Source organism: Syngnathus leptorhynchus, chromosome 2 (assembly GCF_054491065.1).
Source record: "Syngnathus leptorhynchus isolate UIUO chromosome 2, UIUO_Slep, whole genome shotgun sequence".
NCBI classification, from domain to species: domain Eukaryota; kingdom Metazoa; phylum Chordata; class Actinopteri; order Syngnathiformes; family Syngnathidae; genus Syngnathus; species Syngnathus leptorhynchus.
In genome coordinates, this window is record NC_141196.1 from 6,485,262 (window position 1) to 6,504,692 (window position 19,431).

The 19,431-nt window shown below is 42.5% G+C and overlaps 2 protein-coding genes across 2 annotated transcripts in view; one reads left to right on the forward strand and one right to left on the reverse strand.

Moving 5' to 3' along the window:
• The window catches only part of mrpl11 (mitochondrial ribosomal protein L11), a 33,875-nt gene that overhangs the window by 11,083 nt on the left and 3,361 nt on the right, over positions 1–19,431 (reverse strand). The window contains exon 2 of the mRNA XM_085905489.1: positions 11,840–12,002. Within this exon, the coding sequence (XP_085761615.1) occupies positions 11,840–11,962 (123 nt within the window). The 5' untranslated portion in view covers positions 11,963–12,002. The remainder of the gene's footprint in view (positions 1–11,839; positions 12,003–19,431) is intronic.
• tmem265 (transmembrane protein 265) lies at positions 4,340–6,198 on the forward strand. Its single transcript, XM_085905488.1, has one exon. The coding sequence runs from the start codon at positions 4,340–4,342 to the stop codon at positions 5,387–5,389; it is 1,050 nt and encodes a 349-aa protein (XP_085761614.1). The 3' UTR covers positions 5,390–6,198.

Below are 19,431 nucleotides of genomic sequence, written 5' to 3' on the forward strand. Positions count from 1 at the left end.
CACTGCGGCGTGGTGATCGGATCAGGATCCCCCCACAAAGCCATCTGCCATGCCGGATCTGCATCGGGGGAGCTTCTCCTCTTCCTCTTCTTGTTGTTATAATAAACTCCGCTCGCTTGTGGCACAACCTCACCACCAGGCTCGACAGGCAGCCCGGACCGTGAGCCTCCATCAGCGGGCTTATCAGCGGCAATAAAAAAAAAAAAAGGGGGGAAAGGCAGTTTATTGGTCACAGACAGCGCCTCTGCTCTCCGGACGGGCCGCCGCCGCCGCACGCTGCTGTAAATCAAGCCCGGAGCATTGGAGGGAGCACCCGGGTGCAAAGACGAATGGTTCGGGTAACTCAATCTTTTTCCACTTTACTATCAGCCGCGCACGTCTGTGTTCTGCTAATTGCTTGGTTGCTTATGAAACAGTTGCCATTAGTAGATTGTTCAATTGGTGATCATGATGAGAAGGAAGGGGCAAAAGAAAAAAGAAATTGTGAGCGCTACCTGCGAAGTCAACAGATGTTTTGTACTCGTGTGCAGCAAGCTGATGAAAAAATGTCTCAAAAATTATCCTCTTGGTTGTGCCACAAAATACTTTACCATCACGACACACATTGTCCTAGATATTGGAAAAACAATTTGGCAGTCTTTATGTGATAGCCATCATTTGATTAGCATCACTGAACTCAAACATCTCTATAGTGAATCCATGCACAAGATAGTAGCAAAGTACTAATTTTATAAAAAAATAATAATAATAAAGCTGCTCAATTCACTTAACCATCATTTCTTAACACCTGGGTGCCACAAAATTAATAATTGACTGAACTGAAACTACTCAACAGACTGGAGTATTCCAGAGCACCAAGTTGTTGCATGATTTCCCCTAAACGCTACTTTTGTCAATTAAAGTATCAGATGATGCCTCAAGTTGTCGCCAAAAATAATACGATTGTCCAAATGTAATGCCTCAACTCACTTCAACACAGTTCCTTGGTACCGTAACGCCACAAGATTGTGCCAAAGCAAACCTTTGTCTGAACGAAGCTTAACATTTTTCCACAAGATAAAATGCCACAGAAGCAGCGCTTTTACCAAAATGAAACTCATTCTTGGGCACAAAGCTGCTACGGGATTCAACTTTTTTTGACAACAACAAAAACACTGGTCAAGTCATTAAACCAACGCTGGCGATTGTTGTGACCTTGAACAAATACTGACGAAAAATCAACTCGTTACGTTCGCACACGGACATACCTTCACTTTGTTCACTTTCTCGTTGTCTACTACAATTGAATGATTTTAAATAATAATCAAATGCCCCCCTCCCTTGAATTTTGTGAATGCCATTCAATATGACATTTTTGTCAAGGTCCTCTTCATCAAGTATTTTCTCTAAAGCGCAAGCAATGAGCTAATTTCCATCCATCCATCCATCCGGAAGTGGAATTGAACACGCACCCTCAAAATCTCTAGCACTTTGAGATTCCTCCGAATATAAAGTGCGTTATAAATATAATTTATTATTATTATTATTATTACCCTTCGAACTGTGAGGCAGACGCGCTAACCAGTGATCCACCGTGCCGCCTTATTGGTTAATTTATATTAGCTTAATCATATTCTGGTCTTTTGCTTACGCTAAAAGGCAAATGAAACATGAATAGCCATGAGTTGTTGACTTATTCAAAACTTAGACTGGCAGCTTTTTAAGCGTTCACTACAATTTCTAAAATTAAACCAGACAAGTGTGGTGTAAGCATAAGTCACGAAATCATTAAATCAGATTGCAACAATAATGCAAAAACAATCTGTGGCTTAATCATTTCAACTTTTCATGCTATTATGAATCAGCGCCATAAAAAACAATAATAAAATTGCTGAATGGAACCAAAAATGAAGTAAAACGCAGGGAAATGTCTTTTTTTGTGGCACTAAAAGAAAAGATCAACAAGAGCCCAATCATCAGCCGTCACCACATACCTGCCTACACGCCATTACTCATGCTTAAAGCGAAATTGGTTGCCTCACCTTGTCAACGACGCTGTCACCAAGCAGACAAGAAGGAGGGAGTGTTCGTGATGAATTGGCCGGTGATTGATGAGCGCGGCGGACAGGTGGGCTATGGGCGCGCCGCCCCGCTCACAACAAAACTAAATGCACAGCGTTGTCGCGCTACCACAACACAAACGCCGTCAGTCAAGTGGGAGATTTCCCCCTCCACGTTATTGGTGGAATAACTAAAGAGGTGGCGCAACAACAGAAAACATCAAACCTCCGCCTGCCATCTTGCAGATGATCTGCTTTGCTCGCCCACAGGGCAACATTTCAAATTCATCCAATTTGAGGCTGCTGATAATCAACTTTTAGAGGGTGATGAAACAAAAGGGCTCCGAGACAATCAGATATGAGGAAAACGCCAACGTGATCAGCGCCTGTCCACACAGCCGGCCCGGGAGCAGATTAAGCGCTTCTTCTCGCTTTGATTCACACAACTCCCCCTCCCCCCCAAAAAAATCTGTGATATATTCCAACGCCGCCTGTGATGAATATATTCGCATTCATCCGCTCCAAGCTGAAGAGGCGCCTTCATTTAAGAGCGTGGAAGTCACTTTCTATCTGTGTTGGTGTCTTCTAAACCCAACCTCCTCTCCCTTGGAGATTATTTATGAACTATTAACATCATGCAGTAACACTTTATTAGGCAGAAAGCCAAGAGGCCTATTAATCTTTTACTTGGAGTCATATGCTAATTTTCATCCTCGTACGCAGAGGATCTCCAAGCTCCTTTTTTAACTCGGCAGAGTTTCTCGGTTATCTTCAATGTGTCAGATGGCGCAGAGGAGACACTAAAGGCCCTTTTTACTGTTTCGGGGAGGAGGGTGGGAGCATCCACCACAGGAAAAATATTAATGCAGTGAAACTCCACCCTATTGTAGTTGACCTTTGATGCCCTGAGCCCAAAAGTATTGATTGGGACATCATTAATGAATAAATTCCCCATTCTCTGTTACAGTGTGAGGTGTCTAAACTTGTCAGACTAAAGCTGGATTTTTTAAGAAAAGCCTGCCGGATAAAAACCTTCCCCCAACAATATACCTAGAAACATACATACCATCCAATAAACAAAGAGGAATTCACTATTTTATTGGTGATTTTGTGAATACTGGTGCCATTGGAGTGATTTGAGGAGCTTCATTTAGGCAAGTGTTGATTTGTTGCCCTCTTGTGGCATCTATTGGCAATTACAATTCAGTGTAAACGTTTTCTGAGGAGGGAACCATCTACTCACAGATTGCAGTCGGAATTTTTGTAGCGTTTGATGTACTTTTAAAAAAGTGTGCTTAAATAATCATTTGAAGATTTTTGTCCCTATTGCAGTGCGTGTTAGCTCGCTGGTGTCTGGCCGCATCACGTGACACCGTCCCCATGCGCAGCTAACTCTTCACTATTATAATCACATCAATCAGCGTGAAGGGTTACACCCTCGGGGACAGCTATGATAAAGACGCGTGGGACATATTTCACTAAATCCAATGATCGTTGCGCATTCCGCAATCAATAGTGAGGTTTATTCCGCGCCTGACTTACGAGTCACGGCGTGTTCGCTAAGTATAGAAAAGTAATTTGACGCTGTTCGTTTGGAACGAGGAGGACTTTAACAGTGTTGGCAAAAAGTAATCACAATCTGTACAGACACTTGGAAAAAATATTCAAGTAAAGAGCAAATACAAGTACAGTAACGATAGATTTTTACTTGGTTCCTACCCACCTTCGGCAAAATATGAGAAGAAACGAGCGAGCTAACAGAATCGACGACGCAGACGGAGCCGAGTGAATCAATTATGAATACACCGAGAGCGAATTGCGAGTGAAAGTGACTGGTCGGAATGTTTCAGAGAGGAAGCAACGAAAGGACGGGCATTTGTGAAAATTAACCCACTTCACAGCAGGAAACTCTGGCCTTAGATAAAAAGCGTTCACTGAGCCAAGACAACATTGCCGGCCATAGCAACAAGCAGATGAGACCATCTTTTGTGGGCTAAGCAAAAACAATGGCCTTCAGATAGCAAACAGGCCATGATTAGTCAAGATATTGGAGAGTAAAGATTCTGTACCTCCTCAGATGAATGTCTCAAGAGTGCAAACCAAATTAAGGAAGAAGCCATTTTGCTATGCTGGTCCATTGGTCTGGAATAAACTCCATATGTGTGTGTGGAGGAAGTCTGAAAAGTCAATGTGTGAGTCAATGTCTTTGGACTGTGGAATGTAGCCCATCAAAAAGCGGCATGACTGAGAAACAAGCCAATGATCTGAACTCAAATGAGCTTCACTGTGTCTTTCCAGGCATGGTGCCCACACCCCAGGTGTGCGTCTCCACCCTGGTCACGGTGAGCACGATGGCGGTGGTGGACCTCTATCTGCTGGAGCAAAGCATGCTAGGAGCTCGCGGGCTGCCGGGGCCCAGCGTGTGGCAGTGCGTGGCCGTGTTGCTGGGCGACGCGGGCTTCCTGATGGCGCTGCGCTTCGTGTCGGCCGGGGTGGTGTCAGAGGCGCGGTCGCCCCGTCGCGGCTTTGCCAACGCTCTGTGGTTCTTGTTCCTGTCGCTGCTGCAGCTCAAGCTCTTCTTCGTCTGCCACAACTACAGGCAGGAGCGCCGGCCGCCCGACCCGCTCGCCAGGAAGGTCCTGACGCTCCTGCTGTCCATCTGCCTGCCGTCCCTCTTCCTGATCCTAACGGGCGCCGACTACATGACGCCGCAGCGCAGGAAGCAGGAGGTGCGGGGTCGCCTCCTGTGGGTAGTGGTGGACCTGCTGGACGTGTTGGATCTGCAAGCCGGGCTGTGGGAAGCCCAAGGAGGGTCGGCGGGTCCCGACCAACGGCTGCCCATCTGGGCCGAGGGCTTGGTTTTCTTTTACTGCTACGCACTCCTGCTTTTGCTCCCGTGCGTGGCGCTCACGGAACTGGGGGCCACCAGCCCGCCGGGACAGAGAGGGCCACGCAAGGAGGCTTTGTACCCTTGGCTCAGCCTGGTCACCATCAATGTCTTCACTCTGGGCCTGAGAGGCGCTGGCATGCTGTGGTACAAGGACCCCCGGGTCTCCACGGTGTTCCTGGGCAAAAACATGTTGGCGTTGGCGGTGAAGCTGAGCTCGGCGTGGGAGCGCCACAAGCAGGAGCGCGGTCCGGGCGGGGGCGGGGCGGCGGCCGCAAGTCAAGCCGAAGAATCCACGCTGCCCGGTCAGGGCTCGGAGCAGGTAGAGGGCCAGCCTCAAGGCAAAACTTCCTCGGCTCAGTTTCACACGTTGTCTCGTTCGCAAAGCCACGCGCTCTCCCAACTGAGTCCGGGACACACGGAGTCACCTTTGGCACCCTCTTTCATCTCCCATGAACTTTAGATGCACTCCCACACACGCGCGCACAAATCTACAGTGTGCATAATCTATGCACAGACGTGGCCAAAAAGCCGACAAGCCAAACAGACGGACACAATGGATGTGACGCTTGGATTTATGCACACTTGGAGCACCGTCTTTGTTTGTGGACGTAAACAGTGAATCGACTTTAATCCAGGTCGTTTAAGAATGAACGTCTATGTCTTCTCGTGCTCATTCCTCTGCAAATTACCGCTGTTGGGCGGAAACCTTGTCGGTCCAAATGTTGGATTGAAGGCAAGAACCTTCAAGAACATTCTTGTATGGTCAGGGGTCGTAACGCACGGCTTACTTTGGACATGTGAGGGTTCGGCCCGACAGCGATGATATTTTTAGCCTAATAGCATAATTGTCAAATTGTTTTCAGAAAACTAGAATCAAGCAAACCAGTTCATAAAACAAGAAGAGCCCAATTGTTTGATGAATTACGATCAAGTGGATGAACCTACGCTGAGAAAAACAAAAACATTTTAACAAGCACATTGATCATTTTTATTGATGCTGGTTAAGTTCAAAATGGCAATTATGCTATGAAGCTAACGCTAACGATTTTCTGTGTGTCTTGGTTTTCTAACTTTTAATGCTTTTTAAACAGTTGGGTATTTGCAGTCAAAGTACGTAATTGTGCAGGCAAAGGAACGTCCGCCGCAATTAACTTATTTGTCCAACTAAAAAATCACATTCTATCATGTCTCGTTGCTGAGGAAAAAAAAAAAAGTGTGTTTTGCTAAATCACTTTGTATTGTTCAAATTAAGAAAGAAAATGAATGTCTTTGGGGAAACGGCAGAATGATCTCTTTTTTTATTTCAGTCGTCGAGTAGGATGGAGCGTCAGGGTGTTTGATTGATCTGTCGGCTAACTACCACGGTGCAGAAATAATTTAAGACCTCTCTTCTCATGCCATCCACGCAAAAGGACTGTTTAAAATCGCACACGAAACAAGCACGCTTGCCAAAATTATATTTTTGTTTTGTTGCAAGTCGGTTCCAATGATTGGTCAGTGCTTGTTAGCAATGCGGTCATTAGGAATTCATCAATCGTTTTTGTCACAGTTCTCATCTATGTCGGATTTGGCTTCCCACTTATCTTTTCTCTGCCACGTAATATGACGAGGCGAAATTCACCGCCTAATCTCTGATTATAATTATTATTTGATCAGTCACTCACGGATGTTCACTATTGACAGTATATGACTAATTTGCGGGGTTGTCATTTTTGATAGCATTATGGCCTACAGCAGTAGAGCGGACGGGGAAGATCGTCGGCGGTTACCAAGGCCAGACGGTGGTCAGCTCTACGCCTCGAGGACCGAATGAAATCTGACAAAAGTAGAACGTTTCATCATGCTCGCCTTGGCACATTGTGGCGCATGCTGCAAGCACATATCTGCGAGTATTGGCAACCTGTCAGCTCCACACAAAAAAGGAGGCACTTGAAATCATTCAAGGCCAATAGAACCTTCAAGACCAATAAGGACCTACTTGCTTGGACTTCCTGAGCTCTATTAAAAGTCAATCAGAGTCCATTTGGTAGCACACAAACACACACACACGGTCACAAACAATATGAAACAGACATGATGAACACACAAAGAGATCCAAAACCACAAATGGACACACATAAGCATCCCAACCAAGATGTAAATACAACGTGCAGGGGAAAAAGGCCCTTTTACATCCCCGGCGGAATGTCGCGCTAACAAAAGGCCAACATTCATCACAATTATACCGGCTAATCCTTTCGGAATGCTCAAGTGTGCTCTCGCCTTTAGGCGAAAGGCTGCAGACAAAAGTCTTGACGCTATCTTGTCAAGTGTGGACCTGAGTGCACTGCCGGCACCTCTTTGAGCCTCCCATTAGGATCAAGTGGGGCTATTTGTCACAATATGGCCACTCTTTATCTAAGTGCTTTACAAGCCACGCTCATAGCACATCCTTAGACTAATGAACACACGGGTATTCGTCGTGGGAATTTCTTTGGTTTCAGAGGCAGGGGGGCGGAGCCTGAACTTTTTCACTGGGGTGACACAAGGACTCACTAAAGGGCAGCGGTAAGATGACGTTCCAACGCGTGAGGGCGCCAATTGTGTTCATCAACAGCATCCAACTGGAGTCAACCCATCAAGCTCGCTCTTCGTTTCAATAAACTTGAATTCCACGCGTTCCCGCTTGAGTAACTGCGCTTTTCTCCTCCACACAAGTCAAGCAGCCACTTTTTTTCGCCGAATCGGTCGAGCCTGCTAACCTCTGGATACACTTTCAGTGTTTTGTCTCAGCTCCCCGTAGAATCTCACACTTTCCAGTCCCTTTGTGCTTCCTTTTCTTTCCCAGACGCTTTTCTTTATAGTCTGTGCTAATTTCAGTCTAGCCTGTAATTGCTCTCCAGAGCCAAAATTGACTTTTTTGTCTCCTGCAGCTCGACATCATTTCCCTCAGTTATTTGAATTTGCGTTGAGGTGGATGTACTTACTTGCACCTCCAAACTTACCGCAGAGAACACGTTTGTCCTTCGATATAACGCAATTGTTATTTTATTCCGTGCGGCCGCGCATTCGCAACCACTTCACCTCGTCATTTCCCTGACGACCGAGCGAGAGCCGCCCACATTTAAGCGACAGACTGGCAGCTAAATCTTTCATCACGGCTCACCGTGTCAACGCTGCGGCTGGAGGAGAAGACTTCAGTCGGTGGGAACCGATGCAAACGTCTCGGACACCAAAATTCCTACAAGCGGTCACCAAACATACTTGACAACAGACAGCGACGGTGCTACTTGGATTTACAAATTGGATTCATCCCGTGAAAAATACATCACGCATAATATCCCTGTATCAAATCAATTTGTTCCATTCAAATTGTTTGAAATGCTATTAATCACTTCAAGACTCACATACCACCTTCACAAATATGATTGAGTTCTTCAATAATGAAAAAAATCTTCTTGTGTTTTTTTCTAACATAAAAATTCTTATATAAGCCACAAAACTTTATTGTCGAACCTTTAAGGGGCGTGGCCAAGCGAGCAATGTCAGAAGTTGTGTTGGCTGCAGTTTGCCCAATTTTACATTGTGGCTGGGTCAGAAGTAGCTTTAAAACATTATTTCTCAAAATGAAACGTCAAATAAAATTAATATAATATATATTTTAATAATATATATTTTGTGATTCATCAAAACACGCCTGAAAAGAAGATCCTAAAATGAAGTCTTAAACTGAGACTGTTTAGGAAAGCAATTAAATCAAAGCACTGCAGAGTGTATATCAACAATTTTACTCGTAAAAAAATTGAGTCTTTAAAAAATTTGTGGTGATTCTCTTGGTCTCATGCTGCATTCAAAGGCAGTTTGAGCAATTGGCACCGTGAAGGTTATGTAGCGCTTGTGTTAACAATGGGAAATGAAGCGCACCAACCAGGGCAAATGAACGAGGACATTGTGTGGAACAAAAGCAAAATCAACTTCAACCTTCATTTGGCCCATTTGGCTTTGAGAATGGAGGCTGACGTAAACAGACAGGTGGCGTTTGTGTCTCGGGTGAAGAAACTGTGAAGGAATTTGTGGCACCGACCTGCGCAAAGGAGACCAGAATAAGAATGGCAGAAGCAAGGCGAGACCACCGGGAGAGCGTCATGGGTGGAGACGGACGAGTTTAGCCTTATATATTTTCTTCATTAAAAAAAATGCATGAAATAATTATGGACCCTGAAGGGAACATTATATAGTTTTTTTTATGTTGCCCCTCTCTACTGCATTGCCATTTTTCTATTTGTTCCCGCAGAGCAAATATATGCGTGAATATACATTTATGTATGAATATTGTTGTCTGTCTGGTCGGTATGTTTTGAGTAGCATGTGTGTCAAAGTAGCAGCTGTTTCAAGGTTTAAAATGACCGGAACATCGATGCAAATTCTCACAAGCCCACGTTTTGCATTATCTGCAAGCATTATGCCAGTGGATTACGGTTAGACGCATTTACATTAGATGTTGAAAATCGAAAAATGCTTTCTTCTCTTGTTTTGTCAGTTTTACAGTCCATTTCAACTAGAAGCACAAATAGAGTGCAAATAAGAGGCCTTCGCCTCTTCAGTTTGAGTGTGTTCATAAAGTTGAAATGCATTTAAAGCTTTTGGGAGCCGTGTTTACGTGAGGGCCTGAAACGAATTTCAAGCAATGAACAGGGAGTTCACTGTAATCCCAATATGCAAATTTTTGGGGATGGCTATTTCCATGTACAAGGGTCCATGACCAGGAAGAAAAAAAAAAGTTTTACATTCAATGCTGAAGAAAAGGTCACATTTAGGTAAACATATTGTTCCTAATATTTTGGCCACTCCATTAGCATGCACGAGATGAGAACGGATCAGCTTTGAAATATAATTCACTCCAGTGCAACATGGCCACCCATTAAGTCCTGAGTGATGAACATAAAGTAAAATTACGACCTTTCCGACAGTGTCAATAAAAACAGGAACATTATAAGCTTCGTAAAAGCGGCACAGACTGCAGAAGCTCCTAATAAAGCGACCGCAAGTGTGTGTTTTAAGCTGAATAAAAGCTGCGCAAATTGCATGCAATGAAAGCATAGGTGCGACTCTTTATTACAGTATATTTGTCCTTTTCAAAGAGACCTTACGATCCAAACTCAATCCACTCTATTGGGTGTGAGATATATCGTAAAATAAACTGACGTTTGGCCAGTGCCGAGCAGCGCAAATGGTCCACGGCGGGGTTGCGATTTTGTTTTTGTTTCTTGTTGGTTTGTTTTTGTTTTCACCCATCTGCCAACAGAGCTGTTAAAAGAATAAAGCCACAGACGGGATCTTTTTACGCAGGCCGTCTCAGGGTGGTTGGAAAGGCATTCCAAATTCTGACAGAGATAGTCCAAAAGGCAATAAAAACTGTGTGACGGCTTGATGTGTTTCAGCGCCTTCTCATCTCACATCAAAAAAAGTCAGTGCGGCCAACAGTCGAGTTCAGTTTGCTGTACTTAGATCAAGATCACGTTTCAAACAAAATAGCTAATTAACTAAGCCGATTTACAAGTTGATTTGAATTGAGAGGTGACAAATTTCGAAAACAATCAAAGTGTAGCGTGTCTGAACGGCAGCCATGAGTATCAGCAACAACACAAATTGTACAATTCTTTACAATCTATCAAATTATATTATTAAGTGACTGCATTTTATAAAGTACAATATTGTAAAATGCTATTTTCCTAATGAAAAGATGCCAAACATTTGGCTGAGTTTTTTGTTTTTTTTTTGTCATGGTGCCCGAACCTATGAATGGCATTTTCATCTATTTTAATGAGGAAAGATGATTTGAAAGACAAGTGGTTGAAAAGAGAGTGTACGGGAAGAAACAGATTTTCTAAAGTGTCAAATATATCGAGAGGAATACGGACTGGTGCTGTTCGTGTCTCAGATGCAAAATGCGTGAGGCAATTGTGTCGATAGGGGGATAAAGGACATGTGCAACTAGAGTCATGGCAGTAGGGAGAGCATGATGGGGAAAAAAGGACCGAGTGAAGGTTGAGACGATTGCGTGAATTGCAAAATTGAAAGATCTGGTTGTGGTATGCAGTTATTAAGAGATGTGAGTAGAAGGTCAGGTGATGACATTAAGATTTACTGTATATTATTAAAGCCCTGCTATGCTGCGCTTCATCATTTGCACTTCTGCTATATCACAGATTTTAAACCAATGTTTTATTTTGATTTATTTTTTGGGGTGGCTTTTAGGTATGTTTTAATTGAGTTGCATGTCTTGGGTGCATTACCAGGTTGTGCCACAATATAGCGAGCAGCATAAGATGAAGACGATAGCAAGAAGAAGAGGCAGAGCTATCGCTGTGATACTGCCTGATTTCATTGAATCTTTTGATGTTCAAATATATATATATATATATATATATATATATATATATATATATATATATATATATATATATATATATATATATTTTTTTTTTTTTTTTTTTTTACGTGTTGGTGCTTTGTTAATGTAGTAGTTGATTGAACGGTTAGAAATACCGAAATACCAATGCTAACTTCTGTTAGCCGGTGAAAAGTATTTTGCTTTCTACTTTAGCGTTAAGCCATATCTGTGTGTTGAAGAGGCAATTTCTGAAGGTTTATTATGACTGTAAAATCAATGTTAATTTGCATTAACTCAGCCAAGTTAGCAATATGCTTACCGTAAATTTCGGACTATAAGCCACTACTTTTTTCACAAATTTTGAACCCTGAATCGCGAATTTTACTTGGTGCGGTTTATAGTCCGAAAATTACGGTAAGTGTATTTTTTTTTTTTTTTAACTTGTTGGTTTTTAAATATACAATAATCGAAAGAATTATTCTTTATGGTTATTTGTTTTCTATGTGTGTTTTACTGGAGGGAAAACAAACAACCAACCTGTCCGAGGATGGGGCCCAGCGGTGGCCCAGGTGTGGCTTGTCCGGACCTCACAATAGCTCGGATCACGCCGCTCACGTCCAACTTCTTTACAGTCTTGGCGGCCTTGGAGATCTTTGACATCTTTCTAGTTTGCCAGCGAGCCAATAAGAGAACACAGCCTCTGAAATGACAACACAGCAAATTAGCACGGCTTCATAATACAAGCTCAGAAACTGATTTACACACGGGGCTCATTGAAACATCATCAACTTCAAAAACGTCAATAGCAAAAGCCACAGGCAAATGCGGCGCCTTGCCATCCTGCCGCAGTAGGCGAGTAATTAAAAAATATATATCTTTGTCTTCGATCAGCACAGCGAGAGCTAGAGTTGCCCGAGGTGGCGAAGGTGTGGATAAGCAGCAGTGTCAGATTCTTCATCTTTCACAGACAGATGGCAGGATTGAAACTTTAAAACCTGCGGGGGCGCACGCCAAAAACACCTCACCTCCTTTTTTTTTTTATACGTGTCACTGCTAAACTCCCATCAGCGGGGAGTTAAGTGCCAAGCATGTGGGACTGAGGATGACAAAAAATACTTTCAACACCGCAATTGCAAGTTCAACCGGGAAATGTTCTTGGAATTTTGGAAAGATTTACGTCAACTCCAAAACATGAAGTATGACGCCTACTTGTACTTTCCACACGTTTTTACTTGAACCGTTTTCACCATTAGTTGCTTTGGCTCCTAAGTACATGAAAGAAATGATAATTGAAAATAATCTGAAATCTCCAGGCTCTTAGTTGGTGCTCGAGTTTCAAAGCAAACGTGCTCAAGCAGAATTTAGCTGTAATGCCGCAAGCGAATGGAATAAGTTGCCAACCGAGGTGAAGTATAAATGTTTTTAAAATTCCAAATTAAAAAGTTAAATGCCTCAATTTTTTTTTCTTTCTTCTGGGCCTGAATGGCCGTAAAATAACCAAACCAATATGTGAAGGCAGCATGGGAGTGTCAGTATTGTCATGCGTGAACCCTAAAAAGAGATCCGCCCCCAATCACACTTGAAAAACTAAATTAGAAGATTTAGTCGAGTGGGGAGAAAAGCCTGGACCTGTGGCTTTTCCCCAGGGAGAGCCCGAACATATAAACGCACCCTCGTAATCCTCTGATGGAATCAAAGAGATACAAGAACAGCCATTAAAAAAAAGAGAGAGAGAGAGAGAAAAAAAAGAAAAGATCAATGAAGCGAGCCAGGGGACAAATAGAAGTTTTAAGGTTGCGCTATGGAATTTGGGGCGGTGTTGGGCATTCGATTAAAATAAGTAGGGGTGAGGGATGGAGCGTTATAGTGATGCTTGATCATGAGCAGCAGAGGGGATCCAATTAGATCAACAGAAGGGAGACCACTCGCCAGATGCAGAGTGTTGCCGAGTCACGAACAAAAGAGCAGAAAAACGGGAGAACACAATGAGACCATTTTCGTCTGGCGTAGCTGCACGGGAGCCATTTAGCAACTAAGCTCCTTGAGTGAAGGGAAAAAGTGCCCGGCGGCTCAGATCAAGTCTGCCAGCAGACAGTGCCGAGGCGTCGAACGCTAACTGGCAGAAAATAAACATCACAGTGGAAGAAAACTGGGGCAAAAATACCAATCGCAGGCTTGTTCGGAGAAGCATCAAAGAATGCTTTTATTCCAGCGCTGAATGATTTGGGAATTTTGGTTTCCTCAATATTGTGATTTAATAAGTGATAATTTTAAAAAAATAAATAAATAAAGCCAACCAGCTGACTAAAATGAAAATGTACAACTTCCAAACAGAATTCTGCTACATTGCCATGTCAATCTGACCCGATTAATGGCTCAACCCAATTTTAATCTATTTGGAATCAAAGGCAACGAACGCCCTGAGAAGGGCCTCAAAAAAGGGACCTCTCAACTTCAATTGAGAATGCAAGTGCTAAAAGCGAGCGAGGGGTTCAATGCGCCGCTAAATGAAACGAGGCAACACGACGAGTGAAGCGGTGACCTACATAACTGGAGTGCACGCGGAGCACGCTTTGTCACGGCGGAATTTACATTACATTCAAAAGGATAGAGGCCACGCGGCAAACATGTTACAAGGCTACAAAATAAGCATCAATCAGAGCTGTTGTGCAGGGGGGGAACAATCCAATCAAAGTGGCAGGAAGCTGAACGAAATAAGACAGTCCCGTGGCACTTCCCGGCCGGGTTAAGCAAAAGTGCAGCGTTAATGCACTTTGTCCAAACCGGGCTTGATGGAAACGTCGGCAGATAAATTATCGCCATATTATCAAGAGCGGAGGTGTGAAAAATCCCTTTGTGAACAGAGACTCTTGACTTGATGGCAAGTCCTTCTAATGACGGCGAGTTACTTTTTTCGATTGTTCGTCAGGCCTTTCGGTGTTGTCTTGGCTCGTCAACGGTTCATCGCTTTCATTGATACGAATATCGCGGGGAATACACTGACAGTCCGTGAAACAACGTAAGACTGAGAAAAGGCTTTTGTCGGCAAAATAATTTTTATTTGTAGATAAAAGACTGAGAGACGCGATGAGTGACGCTGACTGCGTGGCTCGGGTTGAATGTCAGTGGCGCTTTTATGTCGAACCTTCTTTGAAACGTATCGCAACCCATCAAAATTCGTATCGGTTCGGATTTTGGCGGAGAGCTGCGCGTTCCTATTTCAAGTAGATGAATAGAAATGTCCATGACTGCAAATCCGTTGAAAGTTGAAGTTTTATAATTATTGTGACATTGATGCTTATTTCCGTTAATCTGTCTATAGTCTTTCGCAAAGTTAGCATTAAGCTAGCAAATTTTTGTTGGACATAATTCTATTTAGTTGAACATTTTTTCGTGTTGAAATACGCAGGGTTTTTTTTTTGTGTTCTGTTGAATGTGTTCTTGCTGTGTGCTGGTTTGAAGTTTTATGAATGATCTTAACCTTTCATACTATTCTCCATTAAATTTCAGTTTTAAGAACGCTAGCTGTCTTGAATCGAGCACCTTTTTACTATTTATTTGGAGAACTGTTTGGGCGAGAGTCTTCTTTTTGGTTACACAAAGTGATTTTTGTATGACACTCACCCATTTTGTTGACAGCAAGAAAGTCAGCTCAAAAGGAACACTTTAAAAAGTCTCTTTTTTAATAACTTGTTGGGAAAGGCATTAACTGTGAAAAAGTTCTCTTCGGATACGGTCTCTCTGTATCACCGATTTGAAACTATCCCCTTGCAATAAAGAGGGATTCACAGCTCAGAGTATTTTTTTATTTTTCTAAAAAACTTTTATTTTCGTTAAGCTCCCCGCAGGAAAAAAGAAGAGCAGCACTTGCGCAAAAAGAAAACAAAGTAAATAAGTGATGTGTGCACATTACGTAAAGTGTCTGCAACAATAACATTGTTCTGCTTTGTTGTTACAACAAAGCAGATTGGCTATAGAGTGTCGAGCATTTTGTGGGTTTCTGAACACAATGTTGGATCCTCATTACCTTGAGTGGCACACAACAACAACGCTGTAAACCACAACACATGAAGGTAATCGCATTTGAGACAAGGTGGGCTTTTAAGTATTTAAGGGGAGCGCAAGGGGGCGGGGTTATGGGGCTACCATTTTCCTTACCACCTGTGGAAAAAGAATGAATGAATAAATAAATAAATACAATTGGTGAGGTAATTAATTACACAGTAGGTGGTTGAAATGTTTCAGACACGTTGCCGCAGCCAGCGGAAGAGCAAAAATTTGGATCATCTTCCAGAATTATTTGCATCTTTGGAGCTCACCGGTTTATTCTGCACCGAAGCGTTACAGCAATCCATTCTTAACAAAACAGACGGAGTAAGTCACCGAACTATTTTTACTCATCATTGTTTTGACAAAAAAAATGACAGATTTTCAATCCCACAGAGTACATGTAGAGGCGGAGTTCTGCAGGACTTTTCAAACAGAAACCAAGAGAGACGATCGATTTTCTTTTGAGCTGTTTTCAGCTCATTAGATTTATTTGTGAAAACAACAAACCTTATGAACCTTTTGTGGGGAAATATGAACATAACGACGTTTGGACATTCAAACTTGTTGCCTGACTGCAATGGTATTGCCGTGCTTCCGCAAAAACGCTGAGGCCGATAGGCAGAAAGTTTTATTGTGTTTTTTTTTTTTTTTTCAACATCGCAGAAAGCAGCAGAGGGTCAAATGCTAAGTGCAGCTCAAATATTGACATATGATTCAACCCTATTTTTTTTTTTGCATTTTTTTTACAAAGGTGAAACATTGCTAATGAATTTCGGAGGCTCCTTTTATACCTCCAAATGAAAATGTAAATGATTTTCCCACAGCATTCAACCCTCCTCCCCAGTCAATTGTCAAATCGCCGGTGCCAGAAAGATCCAAGTAAACAAGTCAATAAAAGCGACAAAAATGAGGTGGCGGTTGGGGGGAAACACGGCACCTGTCGCCAATATACTTGGCACGGCGATCCGAGGCGCCCCGCCCCGCTGGTTGCTCTTTTATTACGAGCCATTTGTTACAAGCGCCAGGCGATATTGCAAAAAGGCTTTTCACACGGGTGTAAAAGCTATTGCTGATGGAAAACTAATTGGAAAAGCAGTGCAATTCAAGGACAGGCCTCATTTTAAAGAGATTAATCAGCTCGTAATTAAAAACGGTGAGCTTAATTGCACTAGTGCGGCCCGCCGCTGTGTCTTGTTTGGGCAATTAGGCACTTTTTTGGGGGGGGGAATCCTCTTCAAGGAGACCACCAACCAGAGTCAATTTGTTGTTTTATTTACAAGTCAAGGGGATGCTTTAAACTAACAGATGCTTGTCGGCATAATCCCGAACCAGATTTCTTCTCGGTTACCAACTGATATTATATCAAAGACCAACAGGTAGAATTGAGGAGTTGAAATGAAGATAAATACAAATGAAAACAAAAAAAACAAACAGAATTTCAAATGAATGGCAGATAATGGAGATATCCACCTTTGGAGCGATTATAATCTGTTAAAACAAGCAACTATAGGCTTGATTAAATTAGCTAATATTAAAACGTGACCTTGGGCAAATTGAATTGGTTGCTAGCTAACCACATCCTGATATCAAATATTCATACTCTTTCATCTTCATTAAGGCAAATCATTGCAAAAAACGTAGATTGGTTATGGTTGTTTTTTTAATTAAAAAAAAAAAAAAACAGTAGATTGATACCCCGACAAGGTTCCTCGGTGGAGTCGAGGCAGGGTTGAAATCCACATGTCACTGACGCGGAAAAAAATAGCCCCCCTGCCTCAAAAAGGAAAAGAGAATTTCCAGCCGGTGAGATGATGACCACTGTGCTCAGCGTGTGTTCCCAGAGATTTTTCCCATTCTAATGTTTGATATCAAACTTTAAATGTAAAGCTAAAACATGAAAGTGGTGTGGAGGCAGGCGAGACCAGCTGTGCTGCTTAATAAATAAAAACTTGCTTCGCAGCACTGCAGCATTAATATTCACACTGTGGAAGTTTCATCCGCATCGTATGAAACGTTTACGAGACCCATCAATGCAGGCTGCCTTAAAGATTAAAAATATAGATTAGTTGGATTTTTTTCCCCTCGCTAAACGTGACTGTGAAATCGCTGGAATAATCCATCTCGATTTATCTGGCATCTATGATTGATGTACTTTAAAGTGAACTCCCACGATAACACGGTTCGTCTTTTTTAAGACACCATTTTGTTTTTGTTGTTTTTTTTTACGAGATCATCCACCCAACCAAAATCACCACTTGGAATTATTTTTCTGTTTAAATGAACTAAATATTTTTTTGCTCTTGGTCCAATTTTAAATCCATCCTTTCGTACCAGCTAGCCAGCGCTAAGCTAACCTGGTTCAACATCCGAGTTTGCAAACCCACTTCATGCTAGCTTTCCGTGAGAGGCCAAGTAAAGTACATAATGACAAAAGCGCTGATGCACGACCAAGATTTATTGACTCGCCATTTAAAAATTGGTTTAATGCTTGTTAGACAGCTAAACATTTCCATACGCGCGCAAACATCATCACAGTACATTTTCAAATGACGCGTGTCGCTATTCAATTCGATTCTATTTAGTTAGGACAATCCTGTATTTTTTTTTAAGTAGAATATAAAAGAGTGTCATTTTCTCTTCATTAAAATTCACATTTCTACATTTTTGTTGTTTTTTTTCAAAGGGGAAAGATGAGTTGAGATTCAAGTGTTTTAATAAGTCATGGTCGTAAGTCAAATTACAGATCATGGAACAAATTAAACTCGGATCTCGGCGTTGAATTCTCTTTTTTATGGGTCTATTTTGCAAAGCCAGCATGCTTTTTATTTTGCAAATTTCCACTTCTATCTATCGCCAGTGATACATTTTCGGTGTATTCCCGGTGTCAGGTAACAGTTGTGGATTTTTCTCAAGGACATTTACTTTATCGCCGCTTAGTAAATTCCACTTGAGGGATTATCTTTTGAAATAAATCATGGCTATAAGAAGCAATTTACACTCAGCTATTCATTTTATTGAACTGGTAAGAAAAAGTGGCACAATGTTGTCCTTAGCTCCTATTCACATTTTGGTTGAAGGGAATTAAAGACAAGAGAAAATGGCTGGAGTGATGGAGTCACAACACAATAATAGTGTACATTTGAGACTTGCTGATGGGAGGGGGAGAGGAAAGGGCTAAAAAGCCTTGGAGACACACGCTGTTGTCCTTGGATACTGGTAGGAAAATAACAAAATTATAAAAGCAATCCTGTGTCCCTGCCCATCTTTGCACAAATTCTTGAATGTCATTAGAAGACACAATAAACGACTGAGAGCCTTGACTATTAAATGTCTGCCGGCAGCACCGACGTCAGCGAGGGGCCAGGGACCTTGGCCGGCAGCGAGGGATTCTGGGAAGTCACATTTTCTTAGAGGGCAGGTGTTTATTAATTGGGGCCAGGAGCTTTTAACACACTGACCAAAGAGAGGAATATATTATAGAGCGGAGGCTCGTGATTGGCGGCATGGAGGGAGAAGCGCTTGTATACTAAAGATCATCACGCCGCTGCTCCGCTGGGTTAGCATTCATCAAGCTTGGGCTTTTGATTATGGGATGGAAGGTTGCCAAAGGGCAGTCAAACACCGGGAACTCTTCAAAAGGCTGTCGGTTGAGAAGACCTGCTTTTTACCCTCCATCTCTGGCGCCTTTCAACTTACCATTCATCAATATGCAGAGGTACACCTTGACCGAGTTTAATTTGCTCCACGACCAAGCCCCCTTAACTCGGTTTACTCGTATGGCAAATCAATTTTCCGCATTGAAATAAACTAAAATGTCGTGATTCAGTTCCAGCCCCCCCCCCCCCCTAGCATTTTTTTCATGCCTTTAACTCATTCACTTCACTGTTTATGAATACATATAAATATTTTCAGCTGGTAGGTGTAATGCTAAGCAGATCCCTGTAGATGGTGGTGTTGTGTCACCTCGGGATTGGAGCTCAGCACAGGTTTTGAGCAGAAGATAATGATTATGTGGTGAATCTCAGTTTACACATCAATTCAGACAGTAATTCTATTATGTTGAATGAGTGGCCTGACCA

Coding starts and splice junctions, on each gene's coding strand:
- tmem265 (XM_085905488.1), top strand. CDS start 4,340: ATGGTGCCCACACCCCAGGTGTGCGTCTCCACCCTGGTCACGGTGAGC.